Source organism: Nelumbo nucifera, chromosome 3 (assembly GCF_055504915.1).
Source record: "Nelumbo nucifera cultivar China Antique chromosome 3, China Antique-T2T, whole genome shotgun sequence".
Taxonomy (NCBI): Eukaryota; Viridiplantae; Streptophyta; class Magnoliopsida; order Proteales; family Nelumbonaceae; genus Nelumbo; species Nelumbo nucifera.
The window spans coordinates 8,386,231-8,411,716 of NC_142651.1; the positions used below are offsets into that span (position 1 = coordinate 8,386,231).

The 25,486-nt window shown below is 36.9% G+C and overlaps 1 protein-coding gene across 6 annotated transcripts; it reads right to left on the minus strand.

The window, feature by feature from the left end:
- Nucleotides 1–3,366: 3,366 nt before the first annotated feature.
- On the minus strand, nt 3,367–25,478 carry LOC104593141 (protein MICRORCHIDIA 6). 6 transcript variants are annotated; one of them, XM_088900535.1, is made up of 20 exons: nt 24,925–25,203; nt 23,939–24,097; nt 23,124–23,498; nt 22,736–22,810; nt 22,579–22,613; nt 21,432–21,510; nt 21,209–21,298; nt 21,045–21,120; nt 20,085–20,163; nt 18,369–18,503; nt 17,117–17,218; nt 16,879–17,025; nt 14,766–14,858; nt 11,647–11,701; nt 11,424–11,535; nt 10,943–11,205; nt 10,757–10,863; nt 9,644–9,723; nt 4,138–4,180; nt 3,367–3,691 (listed from the first exon to the last, which is right to left on the minus strand). In XM_088900535.1, the coding sequence occupies exons 2-20, from the start codon at nt 23,955–23,957 to the stop codon at nt 3,590–3,592; spliced, it is 2,067 nt and encodes a 688-aa protein (XP_088756661.1). In that variant the 5' UTR covers nt 23,958–24,097; nt 24,925–25,203; the 3' UTR covers nt 3,367–3,589. The 6 variants fall into 6 exon arrangements, with proteins under 6 accessions (XP_088756661.1, XP_088756663.1, XP_088756664.1 ...); XM_088900537.1 differs by lacking the exons at nt 23,939–24,097; nt 24,925–25,203 and adding an exon at nt 25,215–25,478; XM_088900538.1 differs by lacking the exon at nt 23,939–24,097 and having other exon boundaries at nt 25,029–25,478.
- Between the last annotated feature and the right edge of the window lie 8 nt (nt 25,479–25,486).

Below are 25,486 nucleotides of genomic sequence, written 5' to 3' on the forward strand. Positions count from 1 at the left end.
GGTAAGTGCATTTATCCATGTTCTTTTATTTTCCAAGTAAAAGAGGAAATGACTATTTTAACCATAAATATTCATTATCAAATGGGTATTTTTGTCCCATTCAAGTGTTGGAAACTTTCCCCAAGTGTGAAATTTATTTGACCACCTGGGAGATCCGGGTAAGTGATACCCAAAAAAATAAACTTTCCTTAGTTCCCATATTAATCTGAAAAAAGAATATGGGATTCTTGGTCAATGGGAATCAAAATCCCATTAACCAACTTTCCCCCATCTCAAAATCCAAAAAAATAACACCCCCCCAAGAATTATTTTTTTTTCTATGGAGGTGTATTCACAACTCCCTCCCAACATTAGTGTGTTTGAAAAGAAGACATTTACCAGAAGAGGAGACATGCCCAAGATGCAGTGAGCAGGCTGAAACTATAAATCACTTGCTCATCCATAGCCCTTTTGCAAAGGCGATTTGGTTTTGGACTAAACATCCCAATTCAAACCAACTTGGTTCAGCAGAATTTGTTACAGGAGTGGTTTTGTGATTGGATTGACACAAAAAGGAATCAAAATAATCCAGAAGTGCTTATGGCTATCACATGCTGGCTTATATGGAAATCCAGAAATGAATTGGTTCATCAAGGTACACAAGACTCTCCTATTTCTGTAATTGAAAAAGCTCTGCTTTTAACAGCAGAATTAAAGGATTCTTTTCAGACTTCTCTTTGGCCAAATGGATCCTCCCTCTCTTATAGCCACTGAGAAAAACCTCCACGAGGTTTTGTTAAGTTGAACTCAGATGCAACAAAATCCAAAACAGATCCGAATGCAGCAAATAGGCTTCATTATTAGATCAGCTTCCGGTGACTTAATAGTGGTAGGAGGTGGACCAATAGCCTCTTCTTCAATATCAATCTTGGAAGCGCTGGCAATCAGACGCAATTTGGCCGAGGCTATTAGGCGTGGCATCAGACAAGTTTTGGTTAAATCAGATTGCAAAGAAGTAATTGAAGGCATTTAAAAAGGAGATGAGAATCATTTTAGTGAGCTCTGGCCTGTTCTATCTGATATGCTTTTATTGCTTGAAAGGTTTCAGCAGATCTCCTTCAAATGGATTAGCAGGACTGCAATCATGCAACTCATCAAATAGCAGCATTCAATTCCCGTTCGCAAAGATGGAACGAGTGGAATGTTTTGGCTCCTCCTTGGCAGGAGAACTTAATCAGTTTAGAAAACTGATTGCGGCACTCTATTGTTTGTTTCAGTTTTAATACCCAAAAAAAAAATCCAGACATTAAATTGGACTGATTCAAAATGGTCTAAGAGTATTCATCGCATTAAACTGGACCTAATCCATATGTAATGGACTTAAATTGGACCAAATCCGATCCAACTGACACCCCTAACCAGCAGGGCTACTGAGGTCAACAAGAAAATTTTGGTTATTTGTATTCGACACTCATACAGTGATGCAAGCAACCGGATTCCCTGCAATTAAAAACTCAGTGCACATTACTCTAATAAGAAGGAAGTGATACTGCCATGGAGAGGCGTGTTAATATCAGCTACCCACAAGACATTACAATCGTACATAGGGAATATCTCTTTACTTTACTTGTATGTGTATAATGGGAGATCTTTCCAATGCGCCGCTCCTGTGCATTGGTGTGAGTAGAGCCTTTGTAAACAGATCCAGACTGAACAGATGCATGAATGAGAAATCCATGCATCGTGAACTTCTCCCATAAATGAAAACGTGCAAGTATGCCAGATGTTTACTCACTAAAACAAAAACAAAAGAGAATATATTTTCACCAGGAAAATAAAGTTATAGAAATAGGAACGTACCAGACCACTAGTTGTATCTAGGCCCAAATTGTCAAATTCCAAGGATGAATAACCATCAATGAAAACTACCCATAAATAAAATCTAAATCAGGCATCAACCAGACAGCTCAGGATCTGCTGCAAACACAATTGTATTAATTATCAATCACGAGTGGACTTACCAGTGTTCCATACGTGGGTCTCATAATCACATAACATTATCATAGGCGGCGTTTGGCATCGGTACCATTTTCTGAGAAAACGGCACCACGTAGAAACCATATCAGAAAAAGTGGTGTTTCAGAAAGCGGCCTCTTATTGGTATCATTTTTCTAGAAAAAATGTTGCTTCAGACTATGTCTTAGAAATCAAGAAAGTGTGGTATGAAGAAACACTAGATTCAATGTTTTCTCAAAAAAACAGCCCATTGCTGCCAGCAGGTGCAATGATGTGGCATTATCTTGAACGTTGGATAATATGACCAATGCTGAAAATGATTCTATGTCACTGGTACCAAACAAAACTAGTGCTGTTTTTCCAAAAAACAGCCTATGTGGTAGCACCGCTTCCAAACAAAGAATAAGCACCGTTTTGAAAATAGTACTGTGTTCCCAACACCGATACCAAACACCTACTGACCTACATATTCACTCGTGATTGGTCACCTAGCCATGTTCGCACATGTGTTTCCAGACTCGATCCAGACAGCCCATTGAACTGGTAGACCCATAATCACACCATATCCAGATTCCAACCGGATAGTCCATTGAATTGGCAAAACCCATAAACATCATGTCTGTCACCGCCAGGTTTGGACCTAAATGATATAAACCGCATTTCTTATATACAAAACATGTTATATAAACCGTTGTTTTTGAACCCTATGTGCCCCATTTGAGTGATACAAAAGGTTCGTTTGATTCATATCAAAATTGAAATCGAAATCCCTCAAAATCGGAATCAAAATAGTCTATTCTCATAGTTTATTTGGTTCAGAATGTGAATTAGAATCAACTAGAATGTTTAAATGGGAAAATGCCATTCCACCAGAAATAAGATTAGGATTCTAATAATGCCCAACCAAACAGTTAGAATCAGAACAAATCCAATTGCAAACCCTTATTCTTGCAAACCAAACAGGCCCCAATATCAAGTGCCAATTGTTAGTTTTTAATAATCATCTTTGTCACCCAACTTCTGAATATTAGACTCAACAGCTTCACATAGATGCCAATTGAAGTACATAGGCCATCGCAGTTCATTTCTATTAATACTGTCATGCAAAACCTCCTTTAACTGGTTATATTTTACAAAGTCTAAGGGGTTGCCCAGTTGGTGTGCCGGTACACCGGATGAATAGTAGCAACACCCATGGGTGTCAAGCAGAGATTAATACAAAAAAAAATACCATTAAAGACTTTAACAACATTTAAGGGTGTCAACCATGATGCGTCACAGTATTATTTATTCACATTTTTTGTTTCCCTATGCAGTTTATGAATCATAATTTTTGTCTGGATTTGGAAAAGGAGATATTGCTAGTTCATGTATCAGCAAAGCAAAATTCTTTTTCACCCTTTCTATCATTTACAAAAGGGCAAATTTGGTAATAATGTAACGGTACATGTACAGACTCCTGGACACAGCAACCCTAGTATACCACACCCTTAAGGGTGATAATTTTCTCATATTTTGATCTATACACAACTCCAATCTCGAGAAATGGAATTCTTGGAGGAAGAAAAAAGGAAAAATCCACCCATTTAGTCATTTACAATTTCTCCACCTTGATAGCGTCCATCTCTTGTGATTCAGCCAACAGCCTTGCATACTCACGTTGAACCTCTTCAAGCTCGCTTCTAAGCCGCTGTACCTGTGTGCCAAATTGAAACGACTCAACAAGATTTTAAAATGTGTATATAAACATGAAAATTGACTTAGGCAACCAAGATACGACTCCGGATCTCCACCCACGCTTACCCACAATACACTACCCCCCCGTGAATTGGGAACATCTCCCCCTGCATAATACCATGCAGAGGATGAGATGTTCTCCATGTATGGCTCCGATAAACGTGGGCAGGAGACCCGGACTCCCAAGATACAGGACGGAAACTCGAAAAATGGATGGGGACAAAAGTCGTCTGATTTTGATCTTTCATATCAAAATGAACTTGTAAGAACAATTTTGGGGGTGTTCAAAATGGGTTGGCTTTGTTTTCGTAAACAAAAACAATTGCAACATCAGCAAAATTATATCGTTTTTGCTTCTTAACATGTTAGAGCAATGATATCTGTTCCCATGCCTCCTTGAAATACCTTGAGATTAAGTTGTTGTTGCATCTTCTCATATTCCTCGCACCTGAAAAAAGCGATAAACACAGTAACAAGGATAATCCAGATGGACTAAGAAAAAGTCTTGGTTCCATAAAGGGTAAACTTGTTAAATGTGGCCATTTTTTTTGATAAATAACATCAATTCCATTAAAATAATGAATAGATACAAGAAGATCCCCTTAGAGGCGCAAGGACAAGCCTCTCCAAACAGCAAATACACAAACTACAACAGAGAAAACATGAATGTTGAAATTAAAACAATAGTTACAATTGTGCCCAGAACAATGTTAAACTATTTATCCCTTGTTTTGCCAAGACATTAACAAAAGCATTAGCTGATCTCCCAACCCATTGTACTGTTATAGACATATTTCTTGTCAGCCATTTGAATTTTTTTAACTCATTTTTGTAGCCCCAAGTGACATCCTCCGGATTATTTAACCAGTCCACCACTGTCTTAGAGTCTCCTTCAATCAGAAGCTGCTTCACGCCCACTTATTTTGCAAGAAGTATTCCTTGTATTGCAGCTAGCAGTTCTGCCCGGATAAAGTTCCCAACTCCTAAAGGGCCAGAGTAGATTAAGACAACCTCTCCAGCCTCATTCCTCAGTACACCTCCCATCCCAGAGGGACCCGGGTTACCCTGGCTACTCCCATCAAAATTCAGCTTCAAAGAACCAAGAGGAGGGGGGACCCAGCTAGTCACTGCCCTTCCCTTGTAGGAGGAACAGCTTGCTACCAACTTCCAATCCTTCCAACAATCAGTAAAAGTAAAATGGTTAAATAATTCTAGTCTTTAACCAATGTAAAGACCTGGACAAAATGCAGTCCTTTAAGGTTTGACTGCTTCTTCCTTTTTCTTGGAAGATTCTGGCATTCCTTTCTTCCCATACTGTCCATAACAATGCTGCTCATGAGCATCTCCACATTTTCCTTCCTCTTTTATGAGGCCAATAGAAGAAAGAAGGGTTAAAGATTGTGCTTACTTCTGCTGACATATCCCAACTACACCCAAACAAAGATAGAAGCCAAGCCCAGAGCTCTGCAGTGACACTACAAGATAAAAATAGATGATTACAATCCTCACCATGAGATCTGCAAAGAATGCACCAGTTTAGTGAAATACAAAGGATGGGTCTTCTCTTTTGTAGGTTGTCCATCGTGTTTACTTTACCATGCCACACTTCCCAACACAAAGCCATAACACCTTGGGGGGGACCGACCTACACCAGACTTCTTTGAAAGGGAAACTCTGATGAGAGGGAGATTGGCAGTAGAACTTGAAAAAGGAACCACAAGAAAAAAACCCTTTCGAGCGAATGCCCAAATCCTTTTATCAGGTTTTGAGGGATCCAACCAAACCTTATCAAAGAGATATAGAAGAGTAGACAAACACTCAATTTCCTCATCCCTTAATCCTCTACGGAAACCAAAATCCCAAGACAAAGTTGATAAGGATAAATTCGACGGAAGGAATTTTGAGATCACCTCATTTTTATACAAGGAACCAGAGTACAATGAAGGAAAAAGGTCTTTCAAAGGGAGATCTCCAACCCAAATGTCCTCCCAAAACCGAAGAGAATTACCTGAACAAGCATCATACCTGACACAGCTAAGGAAATGCGGAAGAACTTTGTGAATTGCTTTCCAAGGTGTGGCTAGGTTAGCCCTCCTTGATGCACCAGCATCCAAACCACTCTCTGAACATCCATGAATACTCTTCACTACTTCGTGCCAGAGTCTATCCCGCTCCAAAGGCCATCTCCACAACCACTTCCCTAATAGAGTTGAGTTCTTTTTAAGCACATTCCCGAGCCCTAATCCTCCCTCCTCTTTGCTTCTACCCACAACCCCCCACTTAATTAAATGGTCTTTTTGCCCTTCTCCTGGTTCCCATAGAAAATCTCTCATCAATTTTTCCAACTTCTTTACTTCCCTAGACAGTATCCTAAAGATAGAGAGATAATAGGTAGGTAGATTCATGAGGGTAGCTTTTATCAAAGTGATCCTCCCACCCAAAGAGATAATTTTTCTTCCAAACAGCTAGTCTCTTTTCTAACTTCTTGAAGACTGGGGTCCAAAACCTACTCTCCTTAGGGTTTGCTCCCAACGGAAGCCCTAAGTAAGACAGTCTGCAATCGCCTCAACCTCCTCAAAAACTAAATTTACTCCGGCTATGCAACTTTTTCCTAGATTGATTTTCAAATTAGAGACTCCTTCAAAAACTGTAATCAATTCTTTCAAATTTTCCACCTTCTCACTGAAACCTCCCTCACAGAAGATCATCAAGTCATCTGCAAACTGAAGGTGAGTGACTGGAATTCGGTTTGTGCCTACTCTCCAACCCCTTATCACATTTTCCCTATCAGCCCTAGTGATAATTCGACTAAACACATCAGCTACCAAGGTAAAGAGGAAGGGTGAAAGTGGGTCCCCTTGTCTGATTCCCCTACTAGCTGGAAAAAAATCCCTCACCACCCCGTTTATTAGGATGGAATAGTGACAAGAGCTAACACAACCAGTCATCCAACTACACCATCTTTCCCCAAACCCACACTTTCTCAAAACCTCTAGTAGGAACTGCCAATCCACCAAATCAGAGGCTTTCTCTAGATCAAGCTTACAAACAAAGCCTCTCTGCTTGGACCTCTTCATCTCTTCCACACATTCATTGGCAATCAGAATCTGATCAATTATCTGAGGCCCTTGGATGAAAGCCCCTTGAGCCTGACTAATAATGGAGGGGAGGATTTCTTTAATCCTTAAAGACAAGACCTTGGCCAGGATTTTATAAATACTAATCACCAAACTAATTGGCCTAAAATCTTTAGGATGGAGAGCATCAACTTTCTTTGGAACTAGGGCCAAGAATGTGGAATTAATGCCTCGACTGATTATATGCTTCTCTGCGAACTCATTAAAAACCTCACAAAGATCATCTTTTATCACCTCCCAACAATCCTGGTAAAAAGCCATTGTAAAACCATCTGGTCCTGGAGCTTTGGACCTGTCCATCAAAAACACGGTCTTCCTAATCTCTTCTTCCTCAAAGTTTCTTTCCAACCACCTAACCTGATCTTCCTCCAACCTTGACCAATCAATCCCTTGAAATGTTCCACAAACTTCCTAGCAATATCATCCTAGTTAGTGAATTCCTCCCCCCTACCTCTAACTTAGACACAATTTTTTCTCCTCCTTCCATTTTCTACATCATGAAAAAACTTAGTATTCCATCACCTTCCTCAATCCATCAATGCCTCGATTTCTGCCTCCAGCTTATTTCTTCCCTCAGTAAGACCTCTTCTAGGTCCTTCTTCAACTGTCCCCTCAGAACTCTCTACCCCTCCTCCTTTCTAGATTGAGCCTCTCTTTCATCCAACTTTTCTATCCTAGAGATTAGATTCACTTTTTGCTCCTCAAGTCTTCCAAAATGTTCCTTGTTCCAAACTTTTATTTTGGCTCCTATCCTCTGTAGCTTCTTGTGAAATCTTACCCCTTTCCATTTTGTCCCCCTCAATTCCTCATTCCACCAAAATTTTACTTTATTCACAAAATCCGAGTGGATTAGCCACATGTTTTCAAACCTAAAGGGTCTAGGTCCACTGATACAATCTTCCACACCTATTCTTATAGGACAATGATCCGAGGTCACCCTAGGCAAAGTTCTAGACACCAAGTTTCCCCAATAGTTCTCCCAGTCAACATTAAAGATAAATCTATCCAACTTCAACCAAAAAGACACTTCCTGTAAGTTAGACCAAGTAAATCGAGCTTGCACTAGTGGGATCTCCTTTAACTCACAATCAACAATAAAGCTATTAAACTTTCCCATGCTAGTTGTGATGGTTTGTTGGGAGTTATTAGTTTCTTCAGAAAATCTTATCACATTAAAATCCCCTCCCAAACACAATGGACCTTCCCATAAACCTTGAATTGCATACAGTTCCTCCCACATGTCATTCATTTCTCTATAATTATTGGGACCGTAGACATTAGTTAACACCCAAGTGGAGTCATCCTCTACATTCTTAAATTTGATGGAAACTGAGAATCTCCCTATTAACTCCTCCACTACCTCTACTACATCATCTTTCCAAAGTGTGACAATCCCCCCTGAGGCTCCCTAAGATGGGGCTGAAATCCATCCTACTCCTCTAGACCTCCACACACTCCCCACCCATCTTCTATCCAGCTCTGACAACTTTGTTTCTTGCAACATAACAATGTCAGGCCTTTCCCAACTCTCCCTTCTTCCACCTCTAAGCATACTTTTGTTATACATTCTGGATGGGATGATGGTAAATCTGTTTCAAGCATATCACATTGGTTAGTATCCACAAATAAACTGACAATCATACCTGATTGGATAGGGAGAGCATTCGAGAAGCTAGGACTGGACTATTTGCCAAAGACGACCAAGTCTGGTGTAATTTCCTTACAAGGGAACTTTTGTAAAGTGTTCATGGTAAAGTTAACAGCAACATCTAACTTACTCCCTTGAAGACTCGACTCCAGTACTTCCCTTTCTGGTTCATCCTTATCCAAGTTCAATAGAGAGGGTTGAGTTTTTCCATTTAAACCCCAAGAGCCCTGAGTGATTACGTTGACTTCCTCAGCTTGAGATAGAATGACCTGTTCAGCATTTGCAGCGCCTCCTGTACTTCTTCCTTCCTTGGAATAGTCTGCAACAATCCCCTCTTCTTCTAAGAACAGAACCTCTGTATTCAAGCTTCCTGTTTCTATCAAGTTTTGTCTTGTGCACGGATCGAGACTACCCAGACTCGAGGCTCCATCTCACTCAAAGTCCTCATCACTACTGTTTTCTTCTCCAGGCCAAACACCAGATTCTAGCCTTTCTAACACAGACCACTTGATGCTTCTTGGATTCCGCCTCTCAGGCGATAGCCGATTCAGGTTCTTCGCTGGGATCCACTGCAGGGAGCAGCTTGAGTGTTGACTCTGCCCTCCCTTTCGAGAACGAGCAGAAGAACTTGAGGATGAAGATGATAGATGGTTAACATCGTCTAACAGAGGTTCTTTCCCACTATTCACATGCTGCATTAAGTGATCATGTGACCTCCCTATCACATGTGGACTTAAGTAACCATGTGACCTCCCTGTGGTCACGTGTGGACTTAAGTAACCATGTGACCTTGGCTTCTTAGAAATAAGATTTTCTCTCCCTTGGCCCAGGAGAAATAAGAGGGTCCACAGGCTCAGCATTCTTGTTCGACCCCACCTGAATATTAGGACCACCATTTCGACCCACCCCCAGTTCACCCAGTTTCTTTGTTGGCCCAAAAGAGAGTCACGTTAATTCTTTTCATTTAAACTTAATTTTCACTCTATTTATTGCATTAATGGAGGTATTGTGAAAAGCAACTACTACTAGACCCTCAAAAGGTTCTCCGGGTTACTTCTTCGAGTTGGAAAAAAAAACAATATTCAAAGAACATCTGAAATCTTGAAAAGCCTTCTTATATACTCACTGTGCATGGAGCTTCTTGTTTTCTTGCAGAAGGCTTATGACTTCTGGATCTTGCAATTGGTTATCGATATGATCCTGGGGCTATCAAAAAAGCATATAGGTCAGTAAATGAGATTCCTCTGGTATAACTAAAGAAAGAAGGATAACTCAACCCAAAAGAAAAGAAAGAATGACAGAAATGTAGAAAGGAAAATGCCATACACAAAAGAACAAAATAAAAGGATCTTTTGTTTAGGTTGTCCTACTTGTAACCTAATTGATGGACAATATAATAAAAAAATACAACGCAATCCACAAACAGATAAAATGCACTAAAAGCTTGGTCAAGGATTGAAATATGATCTAACCATACCAAGTAAATGATACAAACAGAGCATCTTAAGCTACCCAACTAGACAAGTACCGTATAACATTATTTGATGGAATTCTGCAAAACTGAAACCAAGAAACCAGGACACAGCTATTGCCTCATCTTACTTTTGCTTGAGGTTTGAGTTTACACAACAAATACTTGTATGTATAGGTATATAAAATACTTTTATCAACAACCTTACAAACGTAATTAAACCAAAAAGCAGAATTATTTATCATGGACTGAAATGACTATTAGTCTTTAATTACTTGCACAATCAGAGTGCAGAAAGGGGGAGAGTTCAAGAGGCTAAAGGATCAGCCTATCCTATTTGCTATCTCCCAACTCCTGAAGGAATGAAAACAATAGCCCATTATACACTAGAAATGAAAATAATATCTATTAAGCTTTACTTTTTTTTTGATCAATATCTATTAAGCTTTACTTGCAAAATCAGAGTGCAGAAAAGGGGAGAGTTAAAGAATCAGCCTATCCTATTTGCTATCTCCCAACTCCTGAAGGAATGAAAACAATAGCCCATTATACACTAGATACAAATAACACAGCTAAATATTATAGTTAAGGAAACCAGTCATCCTATCAAATATAACAGAAATAAGATATTTTAGGCTAATAATAAATGATCTCCTATATGTGGAAATCAGTTTGAATGTAGAACAGCATTCTCATTTTTTTGTTGGAAACAGTAGAACAGCATTCTCATTGCCGACACATAATCAGTTAAGTTTCTCATTGCAAAACCTGTGTTCTGATTGCAGCATCATTCTCATTTGCCCCTGTGCTTATCTGCCTTTTCATCCTTTCTGGTTCTATTGTATGATCATGTTCTTTCCTTTTCATGACTAACCCTGCCCACATTGTAAACAGGATATCACTAATGCTCTGAAAGACTGAAATACACGACACTAAAAAATAAGTAGAATTTACCATGTTGGGTGCTGGTTTGATTGTTGCTAATAGATTCCCTTGATGTGCCTACTGATACTTGGGTTGGAGTTGCTGCAAGATTTTGAAGGGTTCTTCTTCCTGAAGAAGCTACTCTTGGACTGTGAACTGCATAAGACCTCTGGTTCAACATAACAGATTGTGGACCACCATACGTTCCAGAAAGAGGCAACTCCTGGGGAGGCACTGGTGTAGCTGGAGATTTCTTAGTTCGGTGATACCCAATCAACTCACAATGAAAATCCCTGCCAAATTTAATTGTATCTGAATTTTTTTTGTAATAACATTAAAATACTGATATCCAATTGAAAATGAATATTTCGTAATCACAACAAAGAGGCTGCATAGAATAGAAAATTTTAACAGTACCAAGCTATTTACTTGTTTAAGAGTGGTCTTAAATCTTAATTGAAGCATAAAAGTGTTTGATCTCCTATGTTGTTGTGATCAGAAAAAAGATTACCAATACTCAAATGTCATTTCCTTCAAGCGTGTTTCAAGCTTCTGGAAAAGTGTGGTCTTCTCAAAATCTTGTTTATCATGAGTTGGCTCGATAAAATTTGCCTCCAATATGCCTAGCAAAACATTACCAAAACTTTCAGTATGAATCTGGAATATATTCACTTAAAGGAGAGAAACGAACACCTAAAGTTGTATAAAGGACAAGTGCATCAAAGACTTCTCACCAACAACACCTCTGCCTCTACTACCACCAGTTTGACGAACTACACGCCAAAATGGCTGCAAATAGATTTCAACAGAATGATGTAAGAAGAGCTTCACTGTCACACTAAAATGAATCAAAAGAATATTGAATACATGGAGAATTATAATTGCTAAAGGCTTTCGGCACTTCAATTACCTTGACTGTCTTAGAAGATGTGAGGTTTATGCTTTGAAGCTCACCTCAAGGAAAGTCTTAAGGAAAACCACCTGATGTTCAATCTTGAGGCTCATGCCTAATAGTACAAGGCACATGGTGCACACCTTGAGAAGCCTTGTCATGTCAAGAACGTTTTGTACATTAATTTAAGTAGGATTCTCGTCACAAAACCAAATTAAAGACCATTTGAAGTTTTTAACGTGTGATTTGTTTAAACATTTAGGTTTCTAATACTCAAGGTTTTATTTTACATTAAGAGATTACATTAATATCAAAGGTTTTGTTCTTGAAGGATGCTATGTTTGTGCCTTGAATTCTTTGTCATGACTGGCTTCATCACCTACACTGAACCAAGCAACAAGAACCCACTATTTTCTAATGTTGTTCATTCATTCATCCTAGTAAAATACCTTCTTAAAAGACAATTAATATCTTCTTGATGAATAAAAAAAGACGATTAATATTATAAAATCATTTATTTTTGTGTAAGGATTAAGAATTTAAGACCCTAACATGGATTTGTTTGGGTTTGCCTCGAGGAGCTCGGTACAAAGAAAGCTCATAGAATCAGGAATGCAAGATGTTTTACATCACATTGTCTATTTGAAGTAACGTAATTGAGGAAACACAGAGATTGTAGGTTTTACATGTGTGAAAAATGTTTTATATGTTTGCTTTTACTTTTAAATTTTCATTTGAATTAAGCGGGCGCCTAGATACATCTAATAATTTTTTTTTAATTTATTATTTTGATATTTTATTAGATGTTTTATTCTTTTAAAATAAAAGAATAAAACATATGCATAACATAAGCGTTTTTTCGGTTCGATTGGAGAGGGAGGAGAACCGAAGACTTCATGCCCCAGCTTCAGCAGGTAAGTTCTTCTTCTTCCAGCCCAGCTTCAGTCATTTTTTAACCCCTATTCTCCTCCCTTCCTCCACAGCTCCACTCATTCTTCTTCTTCAGCTCCACTCATTCTTCTTCTTCTTCTTCTTCTTCTCCCTCTCCCTCTCCCTCGATTGGAAAGGGAGGAGAACCGAAGACTACATGCCCCAGCTTCAGCAGGTAAGTTCTTCTTCTTCCAGCCCAGCTTCAGTCATTTTTTAACCCCTATTCTCCTCCCTTCCTCCACAGCTCCACTCATTCTTCTTCTTCAGCTCCACTCATTCTTCTTCTTCTTCTTCTTCTTCTTCTTCTTCTTTCTAGTTCCTGCACTTTTTTTTCAGTTAATAGTTTTTTTTTCAGTGAATAGTTAGTGTACATGCTTGCTAGTTATATGAAATTTATACTCATTTGAATGATTTATAGAGTGAATAGTTAGTAACATGCTTGCTAGTTGCTATTTAGCACACAAAACCAATAAAACATCTTAGAAAAGCATAGATAAAGTAAAAACTCAAGAAAATTAACATTTTAAAATTCCAACGCCTAGGCACCTGGGCGCCCTGTGGTCGCCTAGCCTCGCCTTGGCACCTTGAAAACTATGTTTGCACCTTGCTTCAAAATATGCACGTGCCTCACCATGTGCCTTGAACCTTGAGCACAATTTGCCCCTTGCACTTTTAAAACACCAGTTCTGTGTGCACAGCTCTGTACTGTTCACCATTGTTGACTCTATAGTGGTTTCTACTCCTCCACCCGTGGATGTAGGCTATATAAGATGAACCATGTAAGTCTGTGTGTTCTCTTTGTTCACTTCTCTTTATCTCTGTTTTTCTTTTTGTTTTTGGGTGCCATTCAAATATGTATTTTTGGGTTGTGCACTACAAAGGATTTATAAGAACACAATTAGTTTAATTAAAGCTCTTGATACTTCTAGGCCCTTGTTTATATGATGATTGATTCCTTCTTATACATAGATATTGTCTTTTATGAGCATGATTTTATAATTTATACTTTGTTCTAATTTTAGTTTGTTTATTTATTTATTTATTTATTTTTCCATTCAAACAACAAGATTTGGCTTTCACCTCACACAATGAATGATCCTAGTGCTTTGCCTCATGTCTCTACCTTCTAAAGATTGCTATGAGAAAAGCAATATAACTAAAGCCACAAACCATTTTCAAAATGAACTCAGCTTGAATTATTGAACTGCATATGTAAACCTGAAAGAAATCATGCACTGGGAAACGATCGAATGGAATAAGATAACAGATAACTGGGACCAAAGGTTGAAACTAATGGAGATGAAAATTCTCCTCAACATAACCAAGGCCAATAAAGTAGGCTAGTAGCCTAACAGATCCAGCAATAGGAGTATTGACACTTCTTATTGGATTGTAAAGGGAATCTAAATTACATAGAAAATTAAATTCCTAAATAAATTCTACATGATGTCCATTCTATAGATGCTACTTTCCATGAAAAACACAAAGGAAAAGAAGTCTGACCACTTATATTAGAGACAATTCTAACCAAAATCAATAATGGGTATTCATGTGGAGAGGACCAAGTAATATACCTAAGGGGAAGGTAATGCAAAAAGCAAGGAGTCTATAGCTTCCATGAAAAACACATCAGAGGAAAAGAAGTCTAACAGCTTATACTAGAGACAATTCTAACCGAAAACAATAATGGGTATTCATGTGGAGAGGACCAAGTAATGTAATCCATAAGGGGAAGGTAATGCAATAAGTAAAGAGCCTCAATGTCAAAGGACTGTTCCCTCAAAACCACTCCACCCACATGAACCACATTGCCAAAACTGGCACACTTTTTCCCGTGGAAATGTTTTTACAAAAAGCTTATTTAAGCTTGAACAATCACAAAGAAGATTGTTTGAACTTTCTGAACCTACCAAGGAAAAAAATAAGGGATAGAAAATGCAACAAATAATGGTTTCAAGATACCTATGCAAAATACAAACTAAATAAAGGAGAGTTCGCCCAGTAAATTCCAAGCAAGAATAGAAATCTTACCAATATAAGACGATTCTTGTGGTATATGTTGAAGCCATGGATATTCACTTGGGGAGCCTCTTTCAGAAATCCTATTGTCGTGACAACTATGGCCTAAAGATTGAAACCAAGAAGCAAGATAATAGTAAATAATGGCAACAAATTAGAAGTTAAAACCTACGTTATCCAGATAACTGTACACGGGTGCCATATCATGTTTGATACTTCAATCATATCCGATACTGTACCCTTGCTGTATCTGGGTAACATAGGTCAAAACTAGAGCAGTTGACTGCATTCCTGTTCTCGCACTTAAAGTTCCCCATTTTGTAATTACAACATTCAAGTGCATAGATCCATTAAGGTTATAGGTATAGCTAACTATCACAGTAAAATTGTATGGTAATTGTACCATAGTATGCCTCCATATACCATCACTCTGTTGCAAAGCATATTTGGTAATCAATTTATGTGTCATTCCAGTCTTTTGGAGGACAACCATGTCACTAGAGGCCATACCCCTACACATATTTTGTTATTCAATGTTTTTGGTCCTAGGACATGGATATTCTGCCTGCCCAAACACAACCATGAATGGCAAAATATTCCTGCTTCCCTATAACTAATAACATATGAAATCTATATTACATGCAGTTACCAATTAGAGGTAGGAAAAAAATCCTAGCTAGATGCACGTCAACTTCCATATCAATATATCATGTATATTATCTATGCATACATCTAATTGGAGCATAACACATACGTTGAAAATGTGAAAATGCAATCATTTCTCCATGTTCAACCATCAGTTCTATTCATGGTTTCAAATGTCGCGAAATGTCGCGAATGTCGCCCGACATATGTCGATGTCGAGGCTCACCGACATGAAAATGGATGATAATATAAAAATTACATTATTTCGGTTGACATTTCCTAATGTCGACCAAATCGGTCCAAATAACAAAAAAAGACAGTTTTTCTTTTTATGTCGACAGAATGTTGACTAATGTACGTTAATAATATAATAAATTAGTACATTATATTATTATAATATATTATATTAATATAAATTATTCCATTAATAATTTCTATTTAATATTTCAAATAAAATATTTATAGAAAAGAATTAATGAAATATAATAACAAAAGAATAAATTAATTACTTTATAATATAAAATATAAAATACTTTTCAAGTAATAAAATAATAACTAGTTAGTATTTTTAAAATATTTATTAAAATCAGAAAATGTTTGTTAAATTTTATAATAAATCATATTCTACATTTAATATAAAAAATCAGAATAAGTTTATTAAATTTTATACTAAATCATAATTTATTATAAGTTTAGTATTAAAAATCATAATAAATTCATTAAGTGTTACAAGAAATCAGAATTTATCATAATCTTAATACTACAAAAAGGAGAATCAGTTTATTAAATTTATAATAAAACATAATGTATTATAACTTTAATATTTAAAAAATCAGAATAAATGTATTTCTATTTACTAGTGTGAAATAAATATATTAGAATTTATAATAAATCGAAATTAAAAATAAGAAAAGAAAATATCAGATAACCTTGTAAAAACATCAAAATGCATAATAAATCAGTAAATCACCATTTACTAATTTGTTATTGATCTTAGTTCCTTAGCTTTATATAATGGTTGGGAGTAAGATAATAGTCTAGAAATATGTATTAATGCTTCTTTTATCATTTTACAAAATATCATTGCATATTTCCACAATGTCGCTAATTTTTACAATATTTCCCCTCAACATTTCCGACATATGTCCTATATTTTGGTAAGCGACATTTCCATCGACATCAACATTTTAAACCTTGGTTCTATTAAAAAAGAATAGTAAAAAGTATGTAAGATAGCCCATATGAAACAGAGAAAATAAGCTTTCTTATAGATAAATGGTGCACCATGATTCCATTAAAGCACAAACCAAAGGAGGAACTTGTACAGAAAAATAACATTATCAAAATTATCAGTTTATATGCTGCAAAAATAGGTGTAGCATAGAACTTATATTTAGCAGGTTCTACCAACAACTCCCAAAAGAAAAGATCAAAACAACTAAAATATGACATATAATGCAGAGGACAACGTGACACAAACCTCCATATTTCCACCTGTTTGAGGCTTGTACATGATGTATTCAGGAAATTTGAGATCATTGGCAATATTGTGATGCTCAACAACTCGTCCACGCAATACTATTCTAAAATGTTGAGGAATCCGAAGGTACAAGATGGATGAATATGCCTGTGGAGTTTGTTCAAGAACAAGGTTTAGTATAAAGAGACTTATTCTAATTCCTGGTATATCAAACTCAGAAAGAGCAACCTGAACTCACACGAAGAGAATGACGGAAGCGATTAGCAATATGCTGTTCACTTGGTATCTTTGAGTGATGACCAGTCTTAACTATTTGGTCAGCACCAATGATTAGAATATCCTGTAATGCCAAATCATGAGAATCGATGTCATTGAAAACAATTATGCAATATGGATAAGATGGGAATGAGAAGGAGTAAAGATTAACCTCATTATTAGATTCAAAATCAAGCTCCATTTCCCCATCATTATTGAGCCATAGATTGTAAACAATAACTTTTGTTCCATGATGTCCAATGTCATCAAACTGCTCATTAAATCCAAAAAGAGAGTGCATTAAATTTAAACCTGACTTTTGTGCGCCAAATGCAGCCTAAATCAAACCAGACTTTTGTGTCCTAAACACTTCCCATGCACCATTATTAGATTAACCTCATTATTAGATTCAAAATCAAGCTCCATTTCCCCATCATTATTGAGCCATAGATTGTAAACAATAACTTTTGTTCCATGATGTCCAATGTCATCAAACTGCTCATTAAATCCAAAAAGAGAGTGCATTAAATTTAAACCTGTCTTTTGTGCGCCATATGCAGCCTAAATCAAACCAGACTTTTGTGTCCTAAACACTTCCCGTGCACCATCCATAAACCAGAAAATTACCCAAACTAGGGATTCAAGTAGGGAACCCGATTTGAAGATTTTACACTTCATCAAGCCTAGGTTTCCAGGTTTGCCCATTCAAATTTTAACAAAATCCCAAACCAAGCCCGCCCAAGTTGCACACTCCGATCTGCTACCACAACATGTTCCCACATCTCTACCCACGGAACACCACTGCCGTGTATTGGGAACATCTCCCAATGAATGAAAAGGGAGATATTCCCATGGGTAGGGATGTGGGAACAACTTTTGGGTAGCAGATCCAAGCCCCACGTTGCACCTCTAACCCAACTGAACTTTCAGTTTAAACCACACATTAGAGCATCTTTACCTATCTAGTCCTATATTAGGCACTTAAAACCCAACTGAACTTTCAGTTCAAATTCTAGACATTGATCACCAACTGCCATCTGATAGCATTCTTAAGACTCTAAAGATAGCTAAACTGGTGAATACAGTTAATCAGGCCCAAGTTTTTCTAATGAAGTGCTTTAGGAAACTAGAAACATTTATCTATTCACTAATATCCAAAAAAACAAATAAATATATAAATAAATAAATCAAGCAAGCAAGCAAGCCATAAAAAAAAAGAGATCTTACAAACATACTTGCTTAAGCAGATCTGATTCTGTTGCATACGGAGACCACTTCAATAGCATGGACAGATTAGACAAGAAATGCTCTTTGCTATAGCGTAAAAAGGTTCCAAACGTGCCAGTTGATATGTTGAACTCATAATCCACCTACAAATAACAAATATCATGAACATTGCTAGGGAGACAGCATCAGTCAAGAAGGATATGAGGCAACAAACAGTAAACTCACAATCTTAGTATTATGCCAGTAAAGTAGCCCTAGACCAATGGACCATCAGGATGCACTATCCATGTCAAGCATTAATGGACTACCATTCAATGACTCTCCCCTTGAATATATCCCTAAAGCCAAAGATAACTATCTAACTATCCATGTTACAAACATATAAATATTTTTAACACTTGAAAATTACTATCATGTGCATGATTGCAATTATCCAAGGTAAACACAAATGTTTTCCCACCATTAGAAGTTAACCCTGAAATGGTCATTTTTTGCATGCATAGACTGTATCATTTATTAGTGCTCTCAATGGATTGGGTTGACTCAACAGAAAGAAACCAATCCAACCCCATTATACAGGTTCTGTCTCACATTTTACATGTAATGATTTCGTGTAAAGTGTATAAAATTGTCACCAATGCAGAAGATGCAGTGTGTTAAAAGCACAAGGTGCAAAAGAGGCGCAAGGGCCATTTTGTGTCCGAGGCGCAAGGCAAGGTGCGCACCTTTTTGAAGCAAGGCACAAAAATACAAAAAATTGCTAAAACGTAAAAATGTCAGAAAATTCAAAAAAATGCAAAAAATCCAAAATATTAAACATAATATTAATAAGAAATATAAACTTAAATTTTAAAATTAATGGTTTAAAAAACCTATTATCTAAAATTAAAATACATAAACATAACATGTAAAGCATATTATTTAAATGAAAATTTAGAAATAAAATCAAACATATAAAACATTTTCAAGCATGTAAAGCCCACAATCTCTTTTTTTCCTCAATTGCATTACTTCAAGTAGCTAATGTGATGTAAAACATATTGCATTTCTGATTCTACGAGTAGCCTTTGTGCCATGCCCTTAAAAGGTAATTAAAATTATAAAACCATTATTTTTTTTGTGTGAGAATTAAGAATTTAAGACCCTAACATGGACTTGTTTGGCCTTGCCTCAAGGGGCATGGTCAGGCTAGGTTCAAAAAAAGCAAAAAAGCGTACAATTTTCAAAAAGGCGCACGCTTGGGCCAAGGCACAAGGTGCACCAGGCACTCGCCTAGGTGTATCAGGCGTGCGCCTTTTGGAAAGTGTTCCGCCTAGGACCTGAGCGAGGCGCCTACCCTAAAATGCACCTAGGCGCACCACAGGCGTGCCTTTGAAGATGTACCTAGATAATAAGATAGAACCATAATCAAAAGCACAAGGTACATAATCAGTCTATTACTTACAAACCTAGCTCTAGGTTGGAATTGGGACTGAGACTGGGTATTTTCTTATTGGTTTGGGACTGGATCTACCTGACTCGAACTAGACCCAACCCATTGACAGCCCCCACTTATACACCACTTGTGCATGAAAATTACCATCAACAATACTCAGACAAATAGATACCCCGCTGAATATATCTAAACCCTCTAAAGCAGAACTCATAAATTGATATTGACTAAAGTCAACCATCTAGAAGAAATATAACCAGCTACAGTAACAAGATGATTTAACCAGACTCACCATTGGTACAACTATTCTATCATGACCTGTTTGTCTCAAAAAGCTATAAGAAAGGAGTCCAACACTCTGAGTCAACGTCCTGTTTAAAAGAAGTCCGTCAAAGAGGAAACATGAAGCTTAATGATAAAGTACATCTCAAAAGAATTAGATATTTCATTTGTCCAGAAACATGATAAGATAATTCTATAGAAGAGAATAAATCCAACGTACTATTTACTTGTTCAAAAGGAAAATGATACCAATCTATTATCTACCCAGCAGGTAAATCATACCAGAAAAAAATAAAATACAAAATTGAAACAATGTTTCACTCATACAGCAGTTAAGTAGCAATATCAATTTGGCAGGTAACTGATGACTATCTACATGTTCTAAAATATTCTATCAGAAAGAAAAAGTTTAAAAGATTAACAATAAAACCTACTACAACATATTAGTGAAAGTTAGCAGTAAACTCATTTCCCATATGAATAGAGTTTTCTCAGAAAATACATTTCAGGTGTATCTCAGATCCAATTAGAGGTGGTATCCCCCCTCCCCCAAATTGTGCTTAACCATCCTATATAAAGAGGATATCTGGTTTTTGGTTTCCATATAATTTCCCACACTCATTCCCCAACTATAATTAAAACAATACAAACTTCTGACATTCTCAACAATCGAATTTTGCAGGTCAAATAATATTTAATTTGTTTGTACTTATTGATGGAAGACCTTCAAGAAATGTTATTAAATAGTGTTCAATGTTACAAAAGTACCAACTAATCATCTCAGTTGAGAGCTAGACAAACTGCATCACTAACTAGTTAGTCAATGTTCATAATGCAATCACCTACAAGAGATATGTCTATAACTCCTTAAGACTAATCTGACTTGACTTGTAAAACTCATCTATGAAATAGCAAAAGAAGAAAAACAGCATAAAATGCTAATTAAAGATTTTGATATCGCAATTCAAACCTCTTGCCCATATGACGGCTGAAGACAATAACATCTGCTCCAAGTCTCATAGTGCTTGTCTTGAAGCCATTTCCATCTGAAAGTCTACAAGCCACCCAATTAAAATAACGGGAAGAAAACAAAAGAATAAGAAATGTGCAAAGAAGAAGGCACAGACTCCTTACACTGCCCAATAGCAGACTTTGATTTCTTATCTGAAAAACCAAAGCTCATACAGCGACGCATGGCATCTGGGTCCATTCCTCCACCATCATCTTGTTGGACCAAACCAGGTTTTAGATGAACAAAATACAGATGAAAGAACACAAGTCAACTATGAAAAGTTCTCAAACTTACATCAATGACCATGGTCCAAATGATTGACAAAAATCAAGAAATAAAAAGTACCTTGAATTAGCAAAGCTGGAGACCCGTCTCTTGGATTTGAGGTTTTATCAATGATGACAAAGGTGGCCCCACTTTGTATCTAGCAATCAAAACAATAATAAACTGCAAAACATGAATGAACTGATGCCACGGGAATGAAGTAACCACCTTGACTGAAATCTTGGCTCTACATCAAGGAGTAAGATTGGCCAAACATTTGATGCTACAGCAGATTGAGATAGAGGGTTACTCCAAATTGGTAATTGGGTGGATGCAATCAGGGAATCTGGGAATGTGGCAACATAGACAGCTGATAGAGAAGTTTTTAGCATAACAAGGGAGGTGGGTGTTTGTTTTAAGTGGGTAAGGAGATCGGCTAATGGTTTAGCTGATACCTTAGCAAAATAAGGGACTGTAAGGGAGAGTTTGTAATAGGCAGTTCTGTAATGTATGATGTCTATTGGCTCAACCTCTTCTACTAAGGGTTGACTTCTGTATTTCAGAATTTAAATCTCAATAATGAAGTTACCATTTCTGATCAAAAAAAAGTAACCACCTTGACTGAAAAGAACTACAAGATAAACTTGTAATCAAGAAAGTAGAAGGTGAGAGAGAAATCCATACAAATAAACAATTTAGAAATTAGAAAGTAGAAAACATGAAACAGGTATGCAAAAAGCTCTATCAAATTAGAAATAAGCATTTGCATTTGTCAACATGATAGTCAATAAGCACTTAATTAAAAATACAGGGCCATATATCGAGTCATCACGCATTTGATGCCCCCAACCTCCTCTGCCAATATTCAGTCTGAATGACAGTAACACTCTGCAACAAGATTGCATTATGCAACACTTGACACCAAAAATACTGAATAAGAACATCTAGTGAAATGCATACAAAGCGGTAAGCTCTTTCATATTAACCTACTACATGACATTAAGGCTTAAGAGACAGTAAATATAAATGTAATTCCTCTTATGTTTCTCCCAGATGGCCCCATTGGAGCTAATACTAGGTGCCCCTTCAATGTTTGAGGTCAAAGTTAGCATGACACAGACATCATTTCTGATTTTTGAAGGTTAGGCCAACGTTGAGTAGTGGTATCATGATATGAACAATAGAAAAGAGTAAATGATCAGCTCAAAAGCAACAAATAGATATATACCTCATCCACTGCATTGTCAAGCAGTTCGGCAATGGCTGCAAAAGAGACAAGAAAGATCTCAAAAAGAGTAGTAAATATGGGCACAATGTGTAAAAGATCTACTTAATATAACTACAAACAGAATATCTGACAAATTATATAAACCGATTGCACAAACCTCCAAATGACCATTTATGTGAAGTAGCATTTGAGTGAAGAAACTTTGGATGAACATGTACATGATTTTTCCCATCTGCAAACACAAGAAGAAACAAAGCATTCAGGAATTATATACCAATAAGTATATTTTTAAAGAAAAAAACATGGGCCATGGTGATTAGTTAGGAATGTTCAACTAGATAAGATTAGATCCTATTCTCATGGGCATATTGTCTAGAAATAAATATTTTCCAGGGTTTGGTTCTACAGTTTATAAATGCTTGCTTGTTGGATTGAATGATAATCTTGCCACATGATTATGTCAACCATCAACTGGAAGATCAATCAAAATATACATATGCAACATAAACAGATGAGTGAGGCCAATCAAAGTGAAAGGCGAATACCCTGAAGTAAAACTCTCGAAGCCTGTCTGACATCATACTCCCCAGCCTTCCAGAATTGCCGACAGAGTGGTGCAGAGCATCCAGGTGGTGTAGAGGAAAGACTTGACACATCAAGCAGAGAACCCCCTTCATCCAATATAACAGAATCACTTTGGCCAGTATTTAAAGGATTAGAATTTCTGCTCTCTTCAGATTCTTGCCTTGTATTAAGGATTTCAGAGCTTTGCTGTTGGACCTGTTCGGCTTTACTGTACTCACTTTGTTGCACTGTAACTGTGGCTGGGGCTAAGTCGGGTTTTTCAACCTTCACAACTGCCTCTCCTATCTCATCATCACTACATAAATCTATGAAATGTGTAACACTCATCTTGAAACCTGAAAAGAAATTAAGATACAAAAAATTGAATGTAACATGGTCAGTGAAATGGGAGGAAACAACATGTTTTTAATGCCTAGGCAAAATGTTATTGGGAGGAAGTTCAAGTAATTTGACGCAACTAAACAGCATTTTGGTTCCTAATAAATGCACTCAATAGCCAAAGGTACAATCTCTATCTTCTGTGATAGGAATGCTTCAAACATCTAAAGAAGAGACAAACGTTATGACCCTTAAGTTGTCAGACCAAGAATAAATAAAAGATTGAGCAGGAATGAGAAACAAAGGGAGACAGAGCTCCTAAACACACCTCTTGGAACAAAATGTTCCATTTGAGCAACACCTCATTAGTTTCTTTCCCTACTGTTTCAGAAATTTGGCATACATAAAATTAAAACAGTAAAGTGAATATTATTTAGATACAGGTCAAAGGCCATACCTAACGCTGGTCGTGACATTATTTGGAGACTTTGGAGGGAGGGATTGCATACAAACCTAGACAGCTAGACTCCAGCACTTTTGCACACAATGGTCGCTAACAGACTCAAACCCATGTTTCAGACCCTCTCTGAGCTCTAAGGAAATGCACACACTGGTCCTGATGCCATCACCAAGAAGAAAATGATGGACAACGAAAATAAATTTAAAAGATAATCCAATAGCTACAGTGTTCTTAAAGTTAAAAAAAAAAAAAAAAAACCGCAAAGAGCCAGAAATATGTATCTTTGCCCCTTAATGGATTTTATATGCATTGTCCCGGGAAAATTGCAAGGTGCAGTTTGAACATGCTTCACAACAAATGGAGTTCAGCACTACAAGCAAAATGGGCAATATCCATATCTCCAGAACACTACCTTTTATCTATAATAAAACCAATATTACCAATTCCTAAAATGCAAAAGGAGTCCTCATATTGCAAATAAACTTTATTTTTATCTAATATGAATATTAACCACAACCACCACTAGGAAATTTTCAAATAAACAATATTAAATTAAATGTCTAATTAGGAAGACATTACTCATACTAATTAGGAAGACAAGACACAAAAATGACTTTACTCATACTAATTAGGAAGACAAGACACAAAGCTGGTTTAACAAAAATGGGGAAAAAAGGAGAAAAAAGTAAACCCACAAAAATAAATACAATAAGAAAATAAGTATAAGGATCAGTGGGATTAGAAAGATTTCTTGTTCAAATCAAGTAAGTTCCAAATTGGAAAACAAAACCAAGCAAATGTTCAGAAAAAGACTAATGGAATCAGGGACACATACCTAATTGCTAAACACTGAAATCTACATTATTAGGAGCAGTACAGCAGAAACCTTCTCATTTTTGAAGAAAAAAAGTGAGAAAAGAGAAGAACTAGGGTTAATACCTAATTGCTCAAACTAATGAAATCAGGGATTAGATAACACATACCTAATTGTTAGGCTCTGAAATCCACATTCTTATAAGCAACACAGGAAGAAACCCTTTCCATCTTTAAAGGAAAAGACTAATGGGAAATGAACCAGTGTTCATACCTAATTACTCAAACTGAGAGGTGCCTTCTACCCAAAAAATCCCTGAGAGGTTTGAACTTTGAAGCCCAACCAAAGAAGCAAATTCTTGAAGTAAAAGAATATATATAGTATTAAAAAGTCACGTGATTGAAGGCATGACAGCTGTATTCCACCCTTTGACATCTGTTAGGATCATTGTTCCCGTACCGAAGATATCAGGCTCGGACGTGCAACCAGGCTCGGAGTCATCTCGAGCATTTTCCGGCAATAAAACAAGAGCCTCGTTCAGCGCCTCTTACTAGAATCGAGGGTACTATAATCGAGAATAGAGTGAGGGATCTCGAAACTGGCGTTGGAAAGCTCATCTGGCAACATGGCATTTGGCGATCAATGGTTTAGAATGAAACTCCCACGCTAAATAACGAAATATGAAAGTTTATCGACTACCGCCTCTTTGAATACTTTCGATGGTTCGGCCG

Coding starts and splice junctions, on each gene's coding strand:
- LOC104593141 (XM_088900534.1), bottom strand. CDS start 23,831: ATGGAACATTTTGTTCCAAGAG. Junction 23,499..23,809: donor GGAACATTTTGTTCCAAGAG/GTGTGTTTAGGA, acceptor ATTTCTTTTCAG/GTTTCAAGATGAGTGTTACA. Junction 9,724..10,756: donor ATGCTGCAATCAGAACACAG/GTTTTGCAATGA, acceptor CTTTTTTGATAG/CCCCAGGATCATATCGATAA.